This window comes from Calliopsis andreniformis, chromosome 10 (assembly GCF_051401765.1).
Source record: "Calliopsis andreniformis isolate RMS-2024a chromosome 10, iyCalAndr_principal, whole genome shotgun sequence".
Lineage (NCBI taxonomy): Eukaryota > Metazoa > Arthropoda > Insecta > Hymenoptera > Andrenidae > Calliopsis > Calliopsis andreniformis.
Window position 1 is genome coordinate 11,886,773 of NC_135071.1, and position 23,428 is coordinate 11,910,200.

Here is a 23,428-nt window from a genome sequence, read left to right on the forward strand (position 1 = left end):
GAAAATGTTATTTATCCAGATGAATGTAATTATAATGTAAATTACAATGGCGAACGAGAGAAAACTTATAATTGACATTTATACATGTATTTACTCGTGTTATATTTTGAAGTATTTGAAAATTTTTAAACTTGAAGGTTTGAAAATTTTTAAATTTGAAAGTTTGAAAATTTTTAAATTGTAAAATTCTTAAATTTTTAAATGTTTAAATTTTTAAATTGTAAAATTCTTAAATTTTTACATTTTTAAGTTGTACAATTTTTCAATTTTTAAATTGTAGATCGTCAAAAATTGTAAATTTGAATGAACGAAAATTTTTGTGCTTGACAATCTGAGTGTTTTAATATTTGAACATTTCAAAATTTCTAAAATAACTATTTAATTATCAGCTTTAACAGAGTTTAATATAGGTACAATTAATTAAAATTCCATTTTCAATAAGGTCAATCGACGAAATTTACGTAGCTGCAGAACTAGTAAAAGATTCATTCAATATAAACAAATTATCATATTTATCGAGAAAATAAACATTCGGTCCATTAAATCCAGCGAACGTTATTTCTGTGTTTGGCTTCTGAGGAATCGCATCGCAAAGGCAGATGCATCGTCTTTTCCTAGTTTCCGAAGCGATGTCAACGCGTTTGAACGTCGAACACATATTTTAACAAACAAAGTGCAGCGCCCGTGCTATAAGCTGACTCGATGTCTCTTGCAGCGAGTTCGCGTGCAATAAACTACTTCGCTCACTGAATAAACAGCATTCGCAGTTGGTAATACTTGGAGCGAGAAAGCAATTATTCAAATTCGGCCGACGTTTTCGGTGTATTTCGCGTGGATTTCAGGCAAATTGCTTGCCGCGAATTAATTCGATCGACACGAAGCTCGGGGGCGTTTATGGAGTTTTCGTTATTCCATGAGAAAAAAAAAATTGATGTTCGTAACATTTTAGTCCTGTACCAACCATCAAAATTGCGTTATCGACTCGGGACACTCGTCAAGCTGAGACAAAGTTTTTCGAGAATCATTAGCAATTCAATAAGGCAGGATCCAGACAATATATCGGAAGGGAGAAATATCTTCCCTTTGGTTTAACAAGGCGCATAACATTGGAGTAATGATGGACTTACTGTCTACGACTCTTCAGATCTGAATATTATATTTTTGAAGGTGACTACTTAAATAATAAATTTATTTATTTGATAGAATAATTGTATGACAATTTATATGATCGAGCAAATTATTTTTCTCTGATTTTTTATATTATTCCCATTATTTATTCACAATCATTGCTTTAGATATATTCCAAGTTCAAGCTATAAATTAAATTCAATTACAGTAAGAAATTGTTTCAATAATGTTAATATCGTTTTGTCCCAAAAGATTACTTTACCTAAATGATCGTAAAAGAATTGTATTTTATTTTCTACTCCAAGGAATTCTTGCTCTAAGAGCTCGATCATAGTGCAAGAAATTTCAAACATTTAGTTTTCTTGAAGACGAAGTTTCACACAAAAAGACGCAACTCTGCAGCCCCTAGAAAATTATAAGAACATTTGCTGAATATTTCATCATTCAAACAGATGTCATCTCGAAGTTACGTGTCGTACCGCAAGTATCAAATTTCTGAGAATCGACTCTCGATTATTCATACCTCTTTGGAGGATAGAATCAGATCCTTTTAGTCGCGTATGAAAAAGTAATTTCACAGACGAAGATGTTTTCCCGGCTTGTCGCATCGGAAAATCATTATACTTCATTTCACTCGGCGACGCTGTAATAACGCATACGTGTACACCATAGATCTGTATCCCTCGTCGCCATCATAAATCCATTATGGCAATATCTGAAGCTACAATGTCGTTGCGACCTTAAATGGCTGAATAAGAAATCATCTGCCCATTATTTCAGGAACGACTATTTAATTGTCGTTCTCATGGTATGGCATCTCAATTTCTTTTTGTTACTTTTCGATGACACCACATTTTATCTGCAGAGATACTGTCCAAGGGAGATAGAAAATTGTATCATTAAAAAGCTTGTATTTTCTAAGTTAAGTGATCCATACGTACTCTGTAATTATCGGAAAATGATTAGAAAAGTTTTTCTACATAGAATCATCATACAGTGCATGCTATATTATCTTTGAATTCATAACTTAGACAAATTCACTAAATAATTCCTTGTTAATAAATTCGTAACACCTTTTATGTTTGTACAGTTGCTTCGGCTGTCTTTAAAGTAAAGCTTTCTACGTAAAGGTATTAATAATTATCATAAAGTTTAATTTCCAACTGCACTATTTTCAGTGTATATCTAAAGAATATCTTAATTAAAAAATTTCAGAACTAATTTGATCTCCAAGAATGTTCTCCAAAACATCTTCGCAATCCTTGTATTCGTATATGAACTTATCGTTAAATCCATCGATTAGTGTGTACTTATACCGGTGAAGCTAGTAAAGTGACAAACTTTCGACAAGAGTATTATTTCAAGGAAATAGTGTTTACTAATTAGTGGCACATAATTTCATAATACATTTTACATTTTAGGATTTTACATTCTAAATCACCGTAATTTTACTATTATCGAATTCTAAATGTTTCATTTTTTATTCGCAGAAACGGATTCTCATCGTCCTGGAATTTAACGAGTCGTTAATCGCTTCCGCCAGAGTAGTAGTCGCATTATCATAATTATAAGTTTGTACTTCTAACGCCTGCCGCTCCGCTGTGGTATCATAATTAGCATTGTTTATCGGCTGCCTGATTATAGCACCCGTGACGTAACGACCAAATCGTACGCCAGTGTTCGTGGCTACAGACGAAATTTACACAGAACCGAATAATTATACGCCATGAATGCTCAGCAATCTACCGCAATGAATACGATATTAAGGGGATACTCTAGACTAGATAGACATTTTAAACTCGACATTCGACAAGTAGAAAAGAAGTTGTTAAAGGGATAGACAAATCAGTATTTATATACATACGTATTTATTTATGTTGAAGCCAATTATAAGGGAAATTTCAAGTAGTGATAGTACTCTTGATAATATCAAGATATCTTCAATATTATGCTACACAAGGCTTCTGTGTTAGTTAAGTCTAAAAATCTTTAGTGAGACAGTGGCGCAGATTGAACTCCTAGTCATGCAAATTAAGTGATTCATGTCTTTGTTGATCTATGCGAGTACAGTTATTGTCTAATGTGAAGTAAATAACGTAGCTGTTAGATAACGCTGAGAAGCATACGTTTGTCAAGACTGAATATTTTGGTTAATGAACTGTCATTATCTACTAATGAAATTTGTGTTTTGTGAAAGATGCATGTAGTCAAATATTCTGGGACACTATTTTATTGAGAAATACAGGAACTAAAATAACTAGATTAGCTTCACAAAATTTCTAGCTCATCACTGGAATATATCTGAAAACCAATCAGATTCACAGATTTTATAATACCTTCTATTTAATATTCATCATTAATTCCCAGCAAATATATTTAAATGTATCTCATGTAAATGTATATCCCAACTTACTTACTGTCAAAATGTTAGAGAAATTTCGAGTGCTCATAACTCAGCGACAAAATCGAACAGCAGATATACAGACAATTTAACATGGAACGAATTCGTGGCTTCATAAAAAATCGCGGCTGTTTCGGAAAAGAACGTATCGATGCATTCGCTGGACAACGATTTTTTCGCGGACCAGGTCTGCGAAAGTCGACGAGAGGCGAGGAGGGAGAACGCGTAAACTCGATGGCACGCGTTTCATATTTCTTCAGCGTCCAGTTTCATATCCCGTCGGCAACGAAGAAACGAAAACTGTGTTTGCTTTCCGGCGAACGCGAAAACGCCAGCAAAAAAGGGAGCGTGGCGAGAAAAAAAAGTTGGAGCAGGCCACGCAATCGCTGGGAACACAGTGTTTGCGAAGCCATCACTTTAATTATTTCGCGTTTTTTCTCGCCGCGTTTCGGTTCCCCCGCAATCCAGTTTCGACGCGAAAAAATTTCTTTCTTCGTTACGGTAGCGCCGCATCGCCCAAAGATTTCGTTTGACGCGATGTATAACGAGGTAATCAAGCCTTGTGCAATCACTAGCGCGATCCTTTGAACAATGCTGGATAAAGAAATCTGGTAATGATAGAAAATCCATAAAAGTGCCGCAATATGGAAACAGGGGTGGCCGCTGGTTCAGATATTGGGATAATTATCTGATGCAGACTTCGTTTCCAGTGTTCAGAATCAAATGTGTGGTTTCTAATTCTAGGAAATTGGTGAACGTGCTGTTTTCTCGGAAAATATTGATAAAATTTTCACGGAGATGAAGTTATTTAAATCATGACATGGTTTCGTAGAAACTTTTTTCCTCTTTTTGTTAGTAGAATACATTAGAGATGAAGTCAAATTTTTTACTTTGAATTTTAAATTTGAAGAGATAATCCAAAAATCCCCTTACTGAGAATAGTTAGATTTTTCCCTTATCGAAAAGCAAAGAAGTGAAGGGAATATTTAAAATTTTAGAAAAGTGATTCTATAAAACTGAATAATTTTCATTTCTATTTCCTCATTCTCAGTAAATAGTTAAAATTCCTATCGAATTAATTTATCTAAGTTTATTGATTTTATTGTTTGTCAACGAACTGTACTATGGAATTTTACGTGCGCGTATATTGACATATTACCTCTATTTTATTCGTCGAAAAACGGAAAAATGCTTTTGGAAACGCTCGTCACCCGGACCTATACCACTGAAATAATAGAATATTCAAAATGGTAGGACAGTCATACAAGAAAGATTACCATAAAATGCTAATAAAGGTCTAGCATTCCCGGAAATATGGAAGAGTGCTCGATTCCAATCGATTCTCTTTCATTTTGCTGAAAAGCAGGGCGTGCCGCGTTTTCGACAGCGGGAGACCCTGCAAGCCAATGAACGTCCCATGGCAATTGTCGCATCAATTTAACATTCGTATGATGGTTTTTGTTCGCAGAATGACGGCACGTCGAAAACTGTAAGTTATCTGTCTTTCACCGCCACGGAGTACGACAATGGAAGAACGCTGAAGTGTTACGCCGAGAACTCGGTCACACGTTCCGAGAATCTGGAACCGATGAAAGAGTCGGTGACGATCGAAGTTTTATGTAAGTGTGACATCATTTTCACCCTTCTACGTCGTTTGTTTTCTGTAGCAGTCACTTTTTTACGTAAACTCGAGAATTAATCTTCTTGTGTATTTTGTAGCATTTTCTGCCCTTTTCCTCGTTTCGAGAATTTAATTACTGTACTATTTACAATTAAATGACACGTGTATTGATCATCTGCTTTTGGCAAATTTGTACTATTTTTAACACGACGCTGCTTCTTCGTTCAAGTTTTGTGAATAATATAAAGATTTCCATATGAGAGGTATTAAATCAGAATAATCGTGATGTTTAAATAGTGGGGATGTATTGACAGTTTTTAGTGGAATGTTATATTGTAACTCAGGTACCATTTTATCTCTGGTGGTATTAAATGGCGTTTGAACGAGAATCGATCGAAAATCGAGAACGAAAATCGAGAATGATTAAAGGGTACTAACAACCATTAAAGAGGTGCAGTTTTGGGTCACTCATAGATGGCCATTAACGGTGGTATAACGTGATAAACGAGTAGTGGATCATCGTTAAAAAATTGTATACACTCCCACGTAGGATGAAATTATGTAGTAAACTCAATTTTATCTTTTCTTCTTTTAAATTCTATTTTTTTAACAGATTTGAGACTCAGTCATCCCTATCATTATTATTCGTAATCCCAATCTCTCATATCGATGTTAACATAGTATGTAATTATGTAAACAAGGTTCTCATTAGTGTACGCGTAGAGTGGCAGCAAAAGTGTTAATCTGGTATTAGCTATAATCAATATCATTATCAACAATTTTCTCTAAAATTACGTCCAAAATTTTTGCGTTAATCTTACAGCTTAACGACAGCAGCCATCATTGCATATGCATGCATAAATAAAAAATTAGAAAAATTATTTTCATTAAGTTTGAAGAATTGACATAAAGAAACTATTTGCCAAATGATAAAGGATGAGATAATAGAAATTTTCTTGCGAATTTGATGTCTCATGATTAAAACTAATTTTTCTAATAATTTCGTATTACAAAAGTGTTTATAAAAAAAAAACTAATAATTAGTGATTAGGGTTGTTACTCGACTTAGAAAACGAAGGATCCTGTATAAGAATACCTCGCATTATTCGCCACTGTTTTCGATTTTCACGTGTCTCTGCACGCTGAAGTGTCGACAGAAGAAAGTGTCCTCGTCGCAAAATATTCTGCAGGTGCTTAATCTCGACCCTCTGAACGCAATTAAATTCTGGTAACGAGGTGCGAGCAAGATAACGACGCGTCCTCCCTTTTGTCTGAGATTTATGATATTTGCACGTCGCCATGGACGTATGTATATTTATATTCGTACAGCCGACACGAGTAGAATGGTTTTAACGACACTTGAATCGACAATTAACGCTTCTCTCTGTCCGAGATCGCTGTTGCTAACTGCTTTCTTATTCGGCTTCATAAACGCGCCGCGCGTCATGTATGTTTAGTACTTTCAATCCTAGTTGGCTTAAATCTGCATGGTAATAAATAGAGAAATGGTCGATGTTAGATTTACGAGCCCTGACTGTATATCATTTAATCGGTTTTCATAAAACTAGATACGGAGGAAATGAGTTAAGGTATCGATTTATATCAGTGCATCAATAAAAGTTGACATCGATTAGCGAATTAAAATATTTATTACTCCTGCAATGTTAATCATGAAACATGAAATCTGTAAAATTGATTGCTTCCGTAAACGCTAATATTAATTAGAAGATGACAGTTAAGAAGGAAGCGATAAATATATTTATGTCTTGTTTAAGTAGCTTGGAAAATATTTGAATAGACAAAAGTTGAAAACTCTGAAGTAAAAAACAGTGAAAATATAAATAATATAGTACTTTTGAAAATGTAATTCTACTTACCAAAATAAGACAGAAATAGAGAATGATAAAATTAGTTTTGAGTCTTCGGTTCTAAACTATTAATTATACTGGTACATAAGTATGAACTGTGATAAAATTTAAATTGATTACTTATTTTGCATTATAAATCGACGTAATGTAAAATAAATGGCGAATTCAACTTTTCTAGATTTTTTACCCAAACTGCTTTCATAATTATCGGTACAACTATCGAAATACGTCTGATTAAAGTATGCGCGAAATCTGTCTTGCGTAGGTGCTTATTCTACTGTGACCACTGCGTCTGAGCTAAGAGTCAACTAACAGTAAGATAAATCTTCGAATCACACACCAGACCAAAATTGGTGTTACAAATGAGGTCAGAGAGATAGTAAAAAATTTCGATGGAGGCTTCGTTTTTGAGAAAAGTAGATTTGAAAATCAATTTAGTACACGTGCACCTAACTTGCTTTTACTAAATGGTTATTAAGATGTGCAAACGAACACATTGATGTTATAAATGGTACTAACGAATTAAATATTTGAGTTTCAATCAAATTTAATTTATTACTTATTAATTCAGTTTACATATATTTTAAATTGGATACTGTTCGATATGTTGACCATTCTTCCGTATGCAAAGTTGTATTCTGTGAATTAAATTACGGCGAACTGCTTGCAGCACATTCTGCACGTATCCTGTGCACAAACAGTCACAGCAGCGATCTGTATTAAAATCGGTAACGTCAGATTTCAGTTGGGTACAGGTATATTAAATTGATTTTCAAATTTACTTTTCTCAAAAACGAAGCCTCCATCGAAATTTTGTTATTCCTGATTTTCGTCTTACTTTTAGCTGTACTATCTCTGTGGCCTCATTTGTACCACTAATTTTGGTCTACGCTGTATTTGGAGGGATATTTCGTCGTTACTGATTTTTGTTTTACTTTGTCTACAAAATTTTTACTTTGTCTAAAAAATTTTATATACCTATTGTCAAACAGCTTACATAATATCTTACATTTAATAATACTTCTTACCTCTCGCTTTGAGACGTCCCCTATAAGTATATCACAATTTTAAATTAGTAGCTCAGTAGACTTAAAACTCAAAAGAAAAACTGTAGATACATCTTACGGAGGAAGGATCCAAAGTTTGAACAACTTTCAACAACTTTTTGCAATCTTTCAGATAGGTAGTATAAAACTTAAACTTCGAGAAAGAGGAAGTTAATTTTCATGCTGTAAAAAGTATATACAACGTTCGTTACACATTTCAGAATCTCATCATTCAAATTGCTACATAGTATAAACGAACATATCAGGAATATATCAAACGAAATAAAATATACATTATAAAAAACAGCTTCTAAAAATGCAAAACACAATCCTGGTAATTGCATTCGCCAAACCGTCAAGATGCCGCAGAATTTAGTGAGACCAAAGTAAGAGCGACTATGTAGTCAGGGTTACCAGTTGTGCTTAAATATACTTTCCAATAAAATGGTTGCTTACTGTCGCAAGCCATTGTCGTCGAAGCTCTTCGGACAAACGACTCTCGTACGTTTGTCTCTAACAAAATACGAGAAAGCAAAGGTACGGTTAAAACGAAATTTTCCTCGGGAAAACGGCGCTTAGTCGCAAAAAAGGCCGTGAAGAATCGCCTCTAATTCAGCCTCTGCTATTCCAGGGACCTAAAGGTATATCAGGGCGATCTCGATATTCCTCGACCCAATCTTTTTTGCGACGTTTGATCAACGCCCGATGTAGTTAACCTGAAATTAAGTTACACTCTCCCAACTGCTATATTCATGTTTTATCGCGCCCCTTATCAATTTACCCCCTCGCCCCGGATAAGAGGTATAATCATAGTTTCAATTAACCGAATTGGATCGTTCGACGGTAATTAAACCGATCCTCGTATTTCTGACGGCGGTGTGGAAACATACGGAGAATGTACGCGAAATAATCGAGGCTTTGGATTTAGCGCAAAAAATAGTTCGCGAACACGTATGTTAATTAAAGTTGTTGTAATCGAATTTCGCCGTGAGCGGCTGTAAAATTCCGGGGGAATTATTTTCCGATGAGCAGACTTTACTGTCGATTCGTTCGGTTTAATCTTGGTTAAAAGAATTAGTACTATATTGCCTTTCTGTAGATACTTCGTTAACGACAACGTTGAAAGGGCGAAAGAACGCAGTAGCTTTTGTTGAATCGTCGTCTCGATTTTGTCGCGTGTCCATATCTGTTTGCAGAGTGGAATAAGTATTAAAATGGAAATTGGAGGCAGTAAGTAGAGAGAAAAATTCTATCCTCGCGTCGTTTTCCATTGGTTAAATTAATGTCAGACTTGCGTTATTAAATATCATCTGCGATAATTGATTAACTGAGGTACATGGTGCTGTTGGAAAAGTGGAATTCAGTTTGTTTTGTTCAGGAACAGAGCAAACCAAAATTTGAGAGGCAAGCTTTAACAGTTCTCTGAACAATCCTGTAATTTGTATCAGTTCTCATAATTTTGAAAAGAGCTGGTATTTCTGTTCAATTTCTACGTGGGCGAATATCGGTATTTGCAGTGCTACTTTTTTCGTGAGCAAATAATAGTACATTTCGTTGTAGAAATTTAATAATGGCGCTTATGGTGGATTTCCTTTAATTTATCGGAGGGTTAAAAGTACACTTCTTATTTTCGAGCAATTTCAAAACTTTGTGCCATTTAAACTGTTTTTCTTTTAACTATTATTGCTTTTATTTTTATTTTATTTTTTTATTATTAATATTACTATTTTACTGTTACTAAATAAAAAGTAGAAAACTTTTAATTTTTTAACCACGAAAATAGAATGCATGATTCGTACGCTACAAATCTTGACAGCCTACATCGAACCCTTTCAAGTTAAATTTTATACTTTATTAAATGTGGGAACTATATGATCGAAACTTTCTCAATTAAACTACGTACGAAAGAGTAATACAAGTAGATAGAGTATTGAAGGAAGGCTTCTGAACTCACTCCCCACTCTAAAGATAAACTCCAAATCATGCAGATTCAGGTAGACTTGATTGAATAGGTGCCTAGAATATGAGCATATGTTACAAATTTTCGAGATTCGTTTCCTTATGAAATTGTGTTTAATATGGTCTAAGTAATAGCCTGGCAACGTTTTTTAGTACTTGGCGAGACAGCTACAGGCCAGGAGATGCATCAAAGTAAGGTAGTTGACCCAATAGTTGACCATTTAGTAAGAGATGTCGATTCTTTTAAACTTCGATATAGTAGCTACATCTAAGGCAATTCACTTGATACTCAGTCAGTACCCTGTAGTCGATCACTTCAGTAAATAATGTTTTTAAAGTATTTATATACTTATTTATTCTATGATATAATGAGATATCCAAACTTACTGTGTCATCAATTTGAGAAAGTTCAAGGAACACCATCTTATTATTTATTGAAGTGATCGATTACTAGGTACTGATCGAGTACGGAGTCAGCTACCTTATATAACGTACAGTTACAAAAATACGAAAGAAAGACGTATCTGACCAAGGATCAAACTCATTGATTATGAATACTGACTTATGACTTGTGTAATGTGCCCGCCTATGACTATCTCTATCGTCTCTATAGTCATATCTATACTTTCTACAAATATGTACTCGTAGTCATACTTGTTTTCGAGAATCAAGTCACCATAATCTTAAGAAATGCGTCACCCGCGCCCTATGAACTAAACGTTATCGCTAAACCTTAGATTATCTGGTAAATACGTTCCCTATCCCTACCACTGTCCTGTTCACAATCCTTAAATAGCCTAAACATTTTTACTTTAGAGAGAGATTCTGTCAAGAAGTCGAACAGTCTACATTGAAGAACAGTACTTTGTGAATAAACCTCTTTTAAAACCCAAAATTGGTATAAGTTCTTTCTTGTGTCCATTACAGTTTCACCTTGCTTCGTCTTCTATTTCTTAAAATCTAAATAGAGCATATGTAACACAACTGTTCCTTCACCTGCTCAGAATGAACAATCATTCCTGTTCCTCTTCTTCTCTAAAATCTATGAAATGTAACACACGTCCTCATTCCAGATACTCATACAATTATCCCCGAATATCCGATCAAAAATCGCATTCCCAGTCCCTTCGACCAAGCACCAATCCCCCAACAGAGCATATTTGCGGGCCCAATGATAGGACGGCGAGAAAGCGGTAAATCCTGATGGACGTCTCCGATAATCCCCTCGCTTATAAGCAACTTCTTGTATCTTTCAATTACGCGCAGCTAGCCGGGGGAGAGGCGAGAGATTCCGGTGGCACGATACGAAAAAGAAAGATAGATAGCCGTACATCTCGTTGATGTTTCCAGTTACGTCGCGAGGCGACGGGGGAAAGTTTCGTTTTGTAGCCAGCACGAAAGCTATCTACGGATTGGAAACGAGAAACTCGGCGCTGGCGCGGTTCCAACTTCGCTCCTGTAACCCCTTAGACAGGCCACTCTCGCCGACTACGTACTTACCAGCGGGGGGTTTTGTTTTATGCACGGCATTTTGCCCTGCCGTGTTTAAACATATCTCGGAACGCGGACGAACCTGCGCCTTCCGTCTATGAGGGCTCCTTCTCGCGTACGCGCGCGTTATTTTAATTCCAGACGACCACATATTTTCGGAGAAACGAAAGGCCCGTTGCTTCTGTTTGTTGCGCTGCTTCCCTGCCGTCTGTGTCCACGAGGTCCTGCGCCCCTAGAGCGGAGGTGGCTCTCTGGGGAAAATAAGCAGAAAATTTTGCTGGGCATGTTGGCCTGGGTGTATTCATTCGTGATGTTAGGGCTACTAATTTTTTAACATTGGTACTTATGATTTTGAGAGTAGGGGTGACTTTAGAGACAGTTTTTATACGTACAGGTATAAAAGACATTGCCTACATTAGAATTCCTGAGTATATTCCAACAGTATTTGTATCATTTTAAAATTAATCTATGGAAAATTCTGTTTCCATTGCAAGTGTGTGATGTACTCTAGACCTCATTTGACAGTCAAGCATTTATTCTAATACCAGACTTTGGTGAATTTAGGTAGTTCTATCTTTACTAAGTGTCGATTTAAAGTGAATATGTCATGACTTATCGGTAGTGTCAGTGTTACACTATTATCCTTTAATTCCAAGCTACTAGGAGCTTGCAAAGTGTACAAAGATTGCCTTTTTTGTATAATTTATTAGACACTTTATTTTGAATTTCTTTCAATGAGAAATTTAAAAGTGCAAAAAGATACATGACAGTTTCGTGTTCTAGATAGCAGCAGTAATTTGTTAACAACTTGTTTCCTTCGTATACGACTCAGTAAATTTCCATGGCCTCCGCTTTGCTTCTTCAGCAACAGTATATCATTTAATTTGGCACCGTGTTCCCTGACGTCATATTTTTCAGTTGCCTCTTTTTGCGCGACACGTGCTTCGGCATACGATCTTCGCGAAGTAAGAACCTCTCACCACCACTTTTTCTACTCCTTTTTCTTTCAAGCTTCGTTGCATCGTCAAAGCTGGCAAACGATTTCCTAATTAAATTGCGTTTTTTTTTCTAACTGAAATATAAAAACGTGGTAAATCGATAAAAGAAGCTGGTGAAATTCACATTTCAAATTGTTATTAATTTTGTGAGAGTAATTAAATTCTCGGAAATTTCAATTAAGTAATGAGAAAACCAGAATAAGAACACTTATCAGTTTATATAAAAAATTTCTTTTTATTTTCACGCAGATCCACCAATAGTGAGGATGAAGCCTATGAACATCACTGTGAATGAGACTGAGGATATTCTAATATTCTGCGATTACAATGCTAATCCAGCTACATTGACCAAAGTGACATGGTAAGTATTATTTACTTCGAAGAAGATTATAATAGGAATATTAAAAGATACGTAAATTTTTTAAATGATTCCAAAATTTTAAAATCTGTCTTTTAAATTACAAGTGACTCTCACGTTGTGTTCTTAATGAAAAGAAATATTTAAAGAATGAGCATACAAAAACTGAAAAAAGGATGCACTACTTAATTGCTTTAGACATGAAACGCATTTTAAGGAAAAATTATCTTTCTGTCTCATTTCCCGTAGGAACCATTTCAACTTCCCCTTGAGCATTCCTTTGCATATTTAATGACAAAGAAGGTAACTGCAGAATTCATTTCTACTGAATTGTTTATCTATTACGTCTATTAGATTTTAATTGCATCTGTATTGTGTATTTTACACACTCGACTTTGTGTTTTTATCAAATTTAATATAATATAGACAATTTCTTAATTAATGCAAAAAATTAAGATTTACATGCATGATATTTATTTGTACCTAATATATCTGTACCTATTCTGAAATATTTCAAATTCGAATGAATGATAAACGAAATGGAAACAAACAGAGTAACTAAATTTCCAAGATTTATAGTATAGTACATTGTCTATGATGAAAATCGATACAATACGTGAGAACGTGAATTGAATAGAAAAAACTTAAATTTACATTGCCTGTCTTCAGCATGTGGCGCTGTAAATCACGATGAAAAGTCCTTTTTCAACATCTTTCAGAAGATCAATATCTCAGCCAACACAAAATATCAAAATATCTATCTATTCTTAGCAGACAATTTTACAGGGGGATAGAGATAAATTTCGTGCTGTAGTATTTTACTATAAAATAACTTTAACAATGCAATATAAAATTGGAATATCATTAGATATTTAATATTAAGCTACATACTATATGTAAGTAAGTATTGTAATAATATTGATTCATTATAAATGTAGATATTAGAAAAAGGATCGAACCATCAAAAATTCAATGAACTCAAAAGTTCAAGAATTCAAAAATTTAAGAATTCGAAAATATAAAACTTCAGAAATTCAAAAAATAATTTATAGGTATACCAGTATACTGTTGATAGAATATTGATCGATGTAAGCTTCAAAATTTGAATAATAAGAAAACATCTTTTCCCAACGAATTGTTTCTAAAAAAAATATTTGAGGCAATTTCGTGCTATTCGCTTATGATTGAATGTTTCATAAAATGTTTAATATCAAGTAACATTCTCCGTTCAGCGCATGAACCCCAAATCTTACTCGAATTATATGACGGTAGAAACTATCTGTAGAATCCTAGAACGCGGTGTAATTTCTTTTTACTACCATCGCTACAGCGATTTCACCCTTTTCCCAGAAGTATTCTCTAAAAGTATTAAACACCTTTCGCTGGTCTTGATTGATTACTGATAACCCGTTCCAGTCATAAAAAGCTCGTTAAATGATGGCTAAACGCTTTACCCTAAGAAGCGTTAGGAAGCCATCGATGTACAAGCATCCGCCCCCAATCCAGCCTCGCTTTTCTGCGAAACTGCTCGTAGAGTTTATTGACGGTACACAGGCTCGCGAGTTTATAGCGCCTCGGCCAACCATAACTAACTATGTTATAAAAGAGGACGGAAGTAGCGGGAAGTTAATCTCTCTGCCAGGGCGAAGATTGGATTGAACTTGGCCCGCGACGATACAGATTCTTTATCGTCTTGATGCAATATTGCACGAAACCTACAAGCCATTCATTTCGCACTTTGAATGGTTTCACACCTTGTCGCGTGAAACGTGAACTAACGAAGCGACAGAAGCCTTCAAAAGCGATTAAAATTTTTCATTCGGTTTTATATTTGCTTATTTTTCCTTTTAATGGGATAGAGTGAAATTTAATGGTGGCAAATAAGGTTGCTAAATCGATTCCCTTGAATATTACGTTCGTTATTTCATTTTCAGAGGAACAAAATGAAAGCTTTTGAGACGTTTTAGTCGTTCAGCAATTTTCTCGTAATTTATTTAAATCAATACAGTTATATGAATCATAAATTTATAAATTCTGTGATTATAAATATAATTATACGTATAAATATTTGTTGGAGTCTATATATTTTGGATTAACGATACGCTAATACAACAATGATACGTTGACATAAAATGTCAGGATAAATATTAGGTAAATTGAGTATCCAAATATTTTGAATAGTTTTTAGATAAAATTTCAATGTATTTATTTAAATAATTTACAGGTTTTAATCTCGACATACTGATGACAGCTTTGTAGAAGCTGCCAACGCTCGAACTTCAAAGATTAAAAATGTTTAATAAATATTTGAATTCTAGCTTTTACATACAATTATTTACCGACGCCTGCACTGGAAATGAAGGGTTTAATGTGACATAAAACAAGAACGCCTATCGATGCTCCTTTCAAAATGTGCGAAATTTTTTAAACATTTAATACCACTTATTTAAGCTTGAACTTTATATATGAATGTAACTATCAACTTTTATTTTCAAGTAAATTGCAAATTATTTCCTTAATAATTACTATAATAAATACTAAAGCGCAGTGTAAGTGAAAATATATCTGTAATTGGAGCCATTCTTCGAAGATAATTTCTAATATTTTATAGAATGAAAAAACAACCTACAAGGCGTAGTACTAAATCTTTATCAAAAAATACAGTTAGAAATTTGATGTTTTCCAAGTTCTCCAACTGAATAATATAGTTCGTGTATAAAACGCGACTTATCTAAAATTGAACACTGGCACATATAAAACTCCGAGCCATCTGTTCAAGGGTGACAAGGGATGTGGATCCTCTTAAAAGACTAAATATTTGCTACTCCGCGTTTCCTGTATCTTAGAATGTTATCAAATGATGGCATCGGTACTTGCGCTGAAGGGGCGTGAATAACCAAGATCGAGAGCGGTTTCGGTACGCCGTGAGCCGCGCCGCTCGATAGCAGCACTCGAAATGTCAAAATAAAAAGGCGCGAATCCATCGGGCGATGATTTATCATATTTTTCTGCGGCGCGTCCTAAAACCCATATTTCACTCTGATGTATGTAGCGTATGCGTTGTACGATTCGAACCTCCGCTTTACAAGAGCATATTTCGGTGAAAAATCCACGGGCCACTGTGCGAAGGAAACGAACAAACAGGATTACACTTGAAAATACGGTAATTACTAGCGAGCCACGATGTTGATGGCCAGCATTCAGCTACCTTGCTTCCGATATCGATCATCGATATTTCCAATGAACTACGCCAGTGGCCATTGGTCATTGAACCAATTTTCGTACGCGAGGGATTATTTCTGAAGCAATTTTGAAGTTATCTGGTGAAGCGCTTTTATTCTCGGCCATTTACCATGTATGGACTATTGAAAACTGCAGAAATTTTTGGAGAATATAATGGAGGAGAGACTTGTAATTTTGTTTTTGACAGTAAATTTTTTACTGGCAGAAAAGAAAAGTTATTCAAGCGGTAATAATTGCAAATTAAATTCTATTAAAGTAATGAGTGAGGAATTATTTAAATACAGTTAGTAAAAAATGGACTTAATACGTTTACGCAGAATTTTGTAAAAGAATCTATGCGTTGCAGGATATAAAATTATTTATCATGCTCTTATTCTTTTCATAACTCCCTAGGCTGCGAGATGACGAAGAATTAGTTTTAAACGAGGACCACTACGAGGGCGGTATCACGGAACAAACGGCCCTCACTGTGAAAAATGCCTCGTCTAGCGATATGGGCACTTACAAGTGCATCCTGGACAATAATGTTGGCTCATCCGCTTCAGAGGACGTCGTTGAAGTTTCCGTACTGTGTAAGTACCTAAAAATCCGTCATTGAGAGTTTTTTTGAAAAATGTATGAACCATGTAACATTTTTTACACCTCTTACACAATATTTTTATGGGTCCACCAATAATGACAATGTCTGATAAAATCCATTGACTCAGAACTTTATTGTTTTATACATACAGATTGATATAAACAGTATTAAAAATTGTAGATTAATAAATACCTAGAGGTTCGATTTTTAACCAAGAATCGTGATACACAAAAGACATGTTAATAAATTTTGTGACTTTCAAGCAACGTTATTGAGGAAAAAATAATAGTTTTCACCTCAGAGGTGATGGAAGATCTGTCTTCACAGTACCCAACACTTAGAAGTTGAATAACAGCATTCAGATAGTTTTTTCGACATGATCTATGTCGTACATATAAATGTTCTTGATATGTCAAACCAAAACTAGTAACAAATGTAAAGGTGAACAGAGACAGTTACAGCATGGAAAAATGTGATAAAGTAATTACAACTAGCAATTTCTCTAACAGTTTAAAACGAAACAATTTATTACTCTTGCGAAAGGATTAATATGTCATCGTGGATTAAATAAGCCTCTCCCTCGGGGTAGTTATTAGGTCAACTATTTTAGTTTCCGGGAACTTACCGTCGCGTTACCGTAAACTCGATCGAGCGATACAATGAAATTCTAATTGCAACCTTAATACTGCTCCAGGGTGTTGTATTTCACGCAAACAAACCACGGGATCGAGACGAGGAACTCGAACGTGGAAAATTAGTTGGCCAATTCGCCCTCCTTCATTGTTGTCCTCCCCTTCTTACTTCTTCCCGAATTCTCTCGAATCCCTTTGTTCTGAATTTATTGAAATCTTGATTACTTTGCGAATAAAAAATACTGTAGTCAATTTGCTGATTGGATTTTCCTCGAGGCGTTCTCCTTAGCTGCTTCGCTACCTTCTAGCTTCTCCTGTTTGGCTGTTCTCTACACAGTTATTTATCCACACCAATGTGGCATAAATAGACCATTCCTTGGCGCGTTCAACGATTCAGAGTAGAAGTCTGGATGCTTTATTTGAATAATTTTAGTGAGAATATAAATCTTTATACTGTACTCGTAAAAAATGCGTGAGCTCTGAAACTGTAGGCAAGACTGGTCGTTCGATTGGTTATAGAAGAGGAGAGTCTTTTTGAAGATTGATTAAATCTATTAGGTTGAAGTATCGTTCTTAATTGTGACCAAGTGGAAACAGGAAACTAAATTATTTCATGTTCCAAGTTAGATTCAATTTATGTTTATGTAGAAGTGATTTTTCTGCTGACAAATTTTATTCATACTGATGATTATTAGGAAAAAAACCAATGATACATATTTTTGTTACTAAAATTTATTTATCAAAATTATGGTAATCTTAAAACACACACTGTGACTCATAAATTTATTTAGGGGGGATTACTAAATTCAAGTGTTCAGATTCGAAAGATATTTTACTTTTTCTATTACTATACAAAAACTAAATAAGAGTTAAGCTAAATAACTGGAACTATAGATAGGAAGACAATAGTTTAGATACATGTGAAGTAATCTGTAAGTTACTACACATTAATACATTACTATACAAAATCATATATAGAAATTACAGACTACTACCTACTAGCCAAATGTGGAACCTGTAATATTGTAATCACTGTCAAACACCTCATAATAGCTTGCCCAAAATTTTTAGTTAGTCCTCAGCAAAATCCAATACAGTCAAATTTCAAAGACAATTTTATCGCCACTAAGATCTGTAACACGATTTCCTTTTTCCAAGTGACAAAGGTATTTGACTCGTCAACCTAAACCCCAATACAGTTCTGTTTTTTCTTCTTTACCTTTCATTCTTTTCTGTGCTAGTAACAAAAAAAAAAAATTGTATAGATTAATCTACTTCCAAGCAAACTATGCAGGCTATTTTAACAAAAGCATCATTAGAACCCTCGCTGGCATGATCTCGTCGTATGCCAACAGACAAGCCTGTAGTCGAAGTGATAATGGACCCGGAAACGCCGGTGAACGAGGCAGACCGTTTAAACGTCTCTTTGACCTGCGAAGTTGTTTCTGGGAATCCAGCAAGCCTGACCGCCGTCCGATGGTACTTGGACGGGGACCTGCTGAAAGAACTTCCGGATTGCACAAGGAATAGTACAGCGACCACCACGACCACCGAGGAATCTTTAATTTTCTGCGATATCGATCCGAGCAAGCTGCTGCTAGAAGCAGTGGGACGTTCCTTTCACGGGAACTACTCTTGCGAGGGCAGAAACGACGCTGGCTGGGGACCACTTTCACCGAGTGCGCCCGTTATAGTCCATTGTGAGCACTTTTAATTTTTAATTCTTTGATCCAATCTTTTTTCCAGCCTCTGAGCGCGGAGACTCTCGGTCTGACGGGTCTAAATTATTTTGACCCGGGGAAGATTCACCAGGAGCAAGCTTCATCGGTTCTGACTGAAGTGAAGTGAAGGGAAAGGCCAGAAGTCAATGCCATCTTTTTATCGTTTTTTGCGATTACCATGATGAATATCTGTTTACGTGAAAGGAAATGTGCGATATAAAACTGTTATGAACTGCGTTGAGTAAATATCAGGTTATACTCCAAGTAGTGCTCCAAAAGAGGAGGGATTTTTAAGGAATGGATTTTAAAGCAGAAGTAATTATTTTTATTACTTGATAGGTTCTATATAATTTGCGATAAAGTAGAAGCAGACGCCATATTTTTAATTAATTTACAAATCTCGTTTCGTAGTTTTTGAAAACCTGATATTTAGGCATCTTTTAGATGCAAAATGTTCTTAAATATTTACTCAGCAATTAAAAATGGAATTTCTGAAGTGGATTCAGAATTTTTTAAAATTCACCAAACATTTTTACTTTAATATCTGGTAAATCATATTTTACCTTAGAAAACCGTTACCTCATTTTCAGTAATGATTTATGTAACATTTTAATATTTTGTTAGTGTTAACGTCATTTTCGTGTAATGCAAATTTTCGAATCTTGTATGATTGGGCATTCACTTCAATTCCTAAACCTGGCCTTTGCAATTTTCTCTCAGCAGTTGCTCATTATATTTCAGTTAAATAACCCTTCGAACCTTTTCTTAAGCAAGGTTTTGTACAATTGCAAGCACACTTTTCTTAAGCAAGGTTTTGTAGTCATTTCGATCTAAATCTTTGTTGAACTTTTTCGTCGTACCTAATCCTAACAAATAGCATAGCGTTATCTATTTGATGCTGAATCTACAGTATTTCTAAACACAAATGAAGACAATTTCCTTGTTCCAACAAACGACAGATAAACCTGGACCAGCGTCGATTTCGTACGAACCTCAGCAAGTAATAAAGAAACAGCAATTGACTATTACGTGTTTCGTCCTGGACCCTGGGCGACCGAACGTAGCTGGCTTCAAATGGTTACGAGGGCTTCACAGACTTCCGGATGAGAATGACGCTACACTCACCATCGAGTCAGTTAATTTGGAAACTGAAGCTAACTTCACATGTCTAGCGTACAATGAGGCCGGCGATGGTGACCCAGCGACCACGTTCATTGACGTGTCTGGTGAGTTGTAAAGTTAGTTCAGAAAGCTTCCAATTATCCCAGAGGAAATCTCTCTTGCGTTGCCAATTTCTCTCGGCGTTGAAGAAAGTACGTTAAATCATTTGAAACTCGGAAACTGACTCCAGGAAGGCTGAGAAAATTTTACATTAGGAAAGTATTAATTATGCAACATGTTCCAGAGATGTGTCGACCTAGAAACAGTGCCTGGTAAATTAGAGAAATGAGCTGGAGCTCTAGATTTGCTACTATTTTAGATTTTATTGCTTTAATGATTCACTTACACAGTTTTGAAAATAGTATATCTTCACTAATTTTTAATGAAACTTCCGAAATTGCTCCATTTTCTACTCATTTGTGTACGCAAAAAAGTATAAAAATTAAGCTTCTGTAATGTAAAAAATTAGAAGGAACTACATTGGCCACTTCTGTGTTGTATCTAAATTAACGGTTCGTATCTTGGGAGCAATGTGAGCGTGTTTCTCGTTTTCATTCAATTCGTATACATATGCAAGGAATATGCATTACATTACATTCTCTTCTCTTGTGCTTTGCATAAAAGTACTTTTACATAGTAACGAAAGTTTCGTCTAACGTGTAACTCTTACAAACGACATGGAACAGTAATGGTGCATTCTTTTACGATATTTCGTTCAAACTTGAATAATTCATACAGCCTGACGCAAAAGTCGGTTGCCTATTTTAAAAGTAAATAACTTTGTTTTGAATTATGAAGGAAGGAATATCATGAATACTCGTTTTCGTGAATCGAATATCTATTTTGTCAGAAATAAGAACTGCTAATAAAAAAGTAATAATAAGAACCTTTCATAATCTTAGATACGTTCTTCTACAAATAGAAATCAGTTAAAATATAATTCTATAGCTTAATAATTTTAATTCACATTTACAATTTAGATTACCGCGATAATGAAATAGACGGTTTAGATATTATGATATTACGACACCAGGATTAAAAATAACCAGAGGTCAAATCAAATACTGATTCATAGGAATATAAACACAGTTGCATAATACACTTCCTTATTTTAATATAATCATGTCTCAAAAAATTAAACATATACTATCTTCCTCGTAAAACTTTATAAAAGGACTTCAACTCTCATGTATGAAAATATGAATCCACATCCCAGTTCTCACAATGGCATACCGATGTAAATTTACAAGTTAAATAATATTTGTTTCCCTTTGACAGTAGCTTTCAGAGCTACGTGCCAAAGACAGTGTACTTCAATACAGAAAATTTCGCGAATTTTTAGTCAACGAAAGAATGATTATCATCCTTATCTCTCTCCCAACAGCTAACAGTGCCAGGGGAATTCCAGTTAAATTTATTCTTTGATTGTCAATAGCTGCGCCAGGCTTTATTAAGAAGCTGCTGCCTTATCACGGTTTCGTATACAACTCGCCCAACGTTAGCATCATGTGCTGGGTTGAGTGTGCGCCCATTTGCAATATTTCCTGGCTGAAGGATGGCGTGCCTATGGATTTCACGAAAACAAATCGATATTATCTATCGAACGTGTATTACCCGCCCGATCCGCGAACGAACGACTTCGAGAGCATTCAGTCGACCCTGGTGTGGAACTTGACCGCCTGGCCGAGTGGTCAGCTCGACCGTGTCGAAGATAACATGATGTTCACCTGCGAGAGCAGCGACAACGGCATCGGCCATGCAGTAAAAAGCAGCACTAACTTTCACGTGGAATGTAAGTCCTCTTAATTCTGTGCAGGTCGGAGTGTTTTTACCTGTAGAAACTCTGTGCGAAGAGAAACAAAAATCACGCCATTACAAAGCTTTTAGCCTTTTATTTTCTAAGTTAAATGGTGTGTGCGTGCCTCGCAGTTATTGGAAAATTATTTAGCAACATTTTTCCACAGAGAACCATTGTGTGGTGCATGCTATGTGTATGAGTGGTTAATTTTTAAGGCGTTAATGTTGAGAGATTAATTCTGAGCAGGATAGGGTAGCTCCCACGACGGATTTGCTCGTCAAGGTGATTTAATTCGACGAGACTGTATTAAATCCTTTTAGGTTCAGCTGTGAATTATTACCAAATTTTCGAGTAGGGAGATTCGTTGTTCACTAAGGTATCTTGAGCTGAGTGCTCAATTACAGATAGAGAAATACGGCTGAAATATTTTTCAAGGACTCTCGTGTATTTCTCAGAGTCTGCAATATTTGGTGGAACAAGGATTTGAATTGCCATACTATTCTCCCTGTCGACAATTTTATTTGCCGTATATCAAGTTAAGGAGAATTCTTCACAGAGTTTAGTGCTACAGACTGCAGAAAGTTTGATGAAATTTCTAGTAAATGCACCGTGGCATTCAGCAGTGTTAAGTGTTTCGTATTTGTAATTTAACATTACTGAGAGTCGCATGAATTTCAAGTGACGTCCAAAATTGTCCGCAACTGAATATCATTTACAAGTTTACTGCCATGTTATCAGACCTGACAGACGTTCCACAGTAGTCATCGCGCCGAATGACGCTGTTTTCGATTATTACATTCGTTTTAACCTAATATATATCGTTAGGAGTTTATGTTAATCGAATTCGCGTGTCAATGAAACTATTACTGGTGTAGGTGAAATGTGGGAGTTGAAATGTTAATTCGATTCGAGGAAGCGAACAGCGTCCATTCGAGAATATCATTTCTGGAGTGATGGACACCTTTTCTTTGCTTTGCAAGATCCCCCGGAAAATATGACAATCTCGAAGAAAATGATAAACGTCACGGTTGACACGATACCGGAAACGGTGAACTGCAACGCAAAGGCGCTGCCAGAGCCGACGTTCCGCTGGTTTCGAGAAGGCTCCACGGACACCATCGTCGAGGGTCGTGTTCTCGACTTAAAGGTGCCTGTGCCAAGACGCAGCAACGGAACTTACTACTGCGAGGCATCGAATCGCCACGGAAGTCGGAACATTTCCATGGTCATGAATGTTCAATGTGAGTAAAGAAACATTTCGCTGTGTAGACTTTCAGGCGTTTCGAGTGACATTCAAATACTGCAAGAGATTCGCATTCCTGTAGCTGAGTATCTTGGAAATCAAAAATTGTTCTTTCATAGTGTCATAATTCATGTAGCACAGAGACGTTTTAATATCTTCAAGACATTCAGTAAAGTCTTA

General features: G+C 35.6%; 1 protein-coding gene across 3 annotated transcripts in view; it reads left to right on the plus strand.

Moving 5' to 3' along the window:
- The window catches only part of Nrm (neuromusculin), a 373,850-nt gene that overhangs the window by 308,863 nt on the left and 41,559 nt on the right, over window positions 1-23,428 (plus strand). For all 3 annotated transcript variants that reach the window (XM_076386721.1, XM_076386719.1, XM_076386720.1), the window contains exons 7-13: window positions 4,998-5,148; window positions 12,762-12,873; window positions 16,507-16,685; window positions 18,681-19,025; window positions 20,006-20,272; window positions 21,643-21,999; window positions 22,986-23,246. In XM_076386721.1, coding sequence (XP_076242836.1) covers window positions 4,998-5,148; window positions 12,762-12,873; window positions 16,507-16,685; window positions 18,681-19,025; window positions 20,006-20,272; window positions 21,643-21,999; window positions 22,986-23,246 — 1,672 coding nt within the window. The remainder of the gene's footprint in view (window positions 1-4,997; window positions 5,149-12,761; window positions 12,874-16,506; window positions 16,686-18,680; window positions 19,026-20,005; window positions 20,273-21,642; window positions 22,000-22,985; window positions 23,247-23,428) is intronic.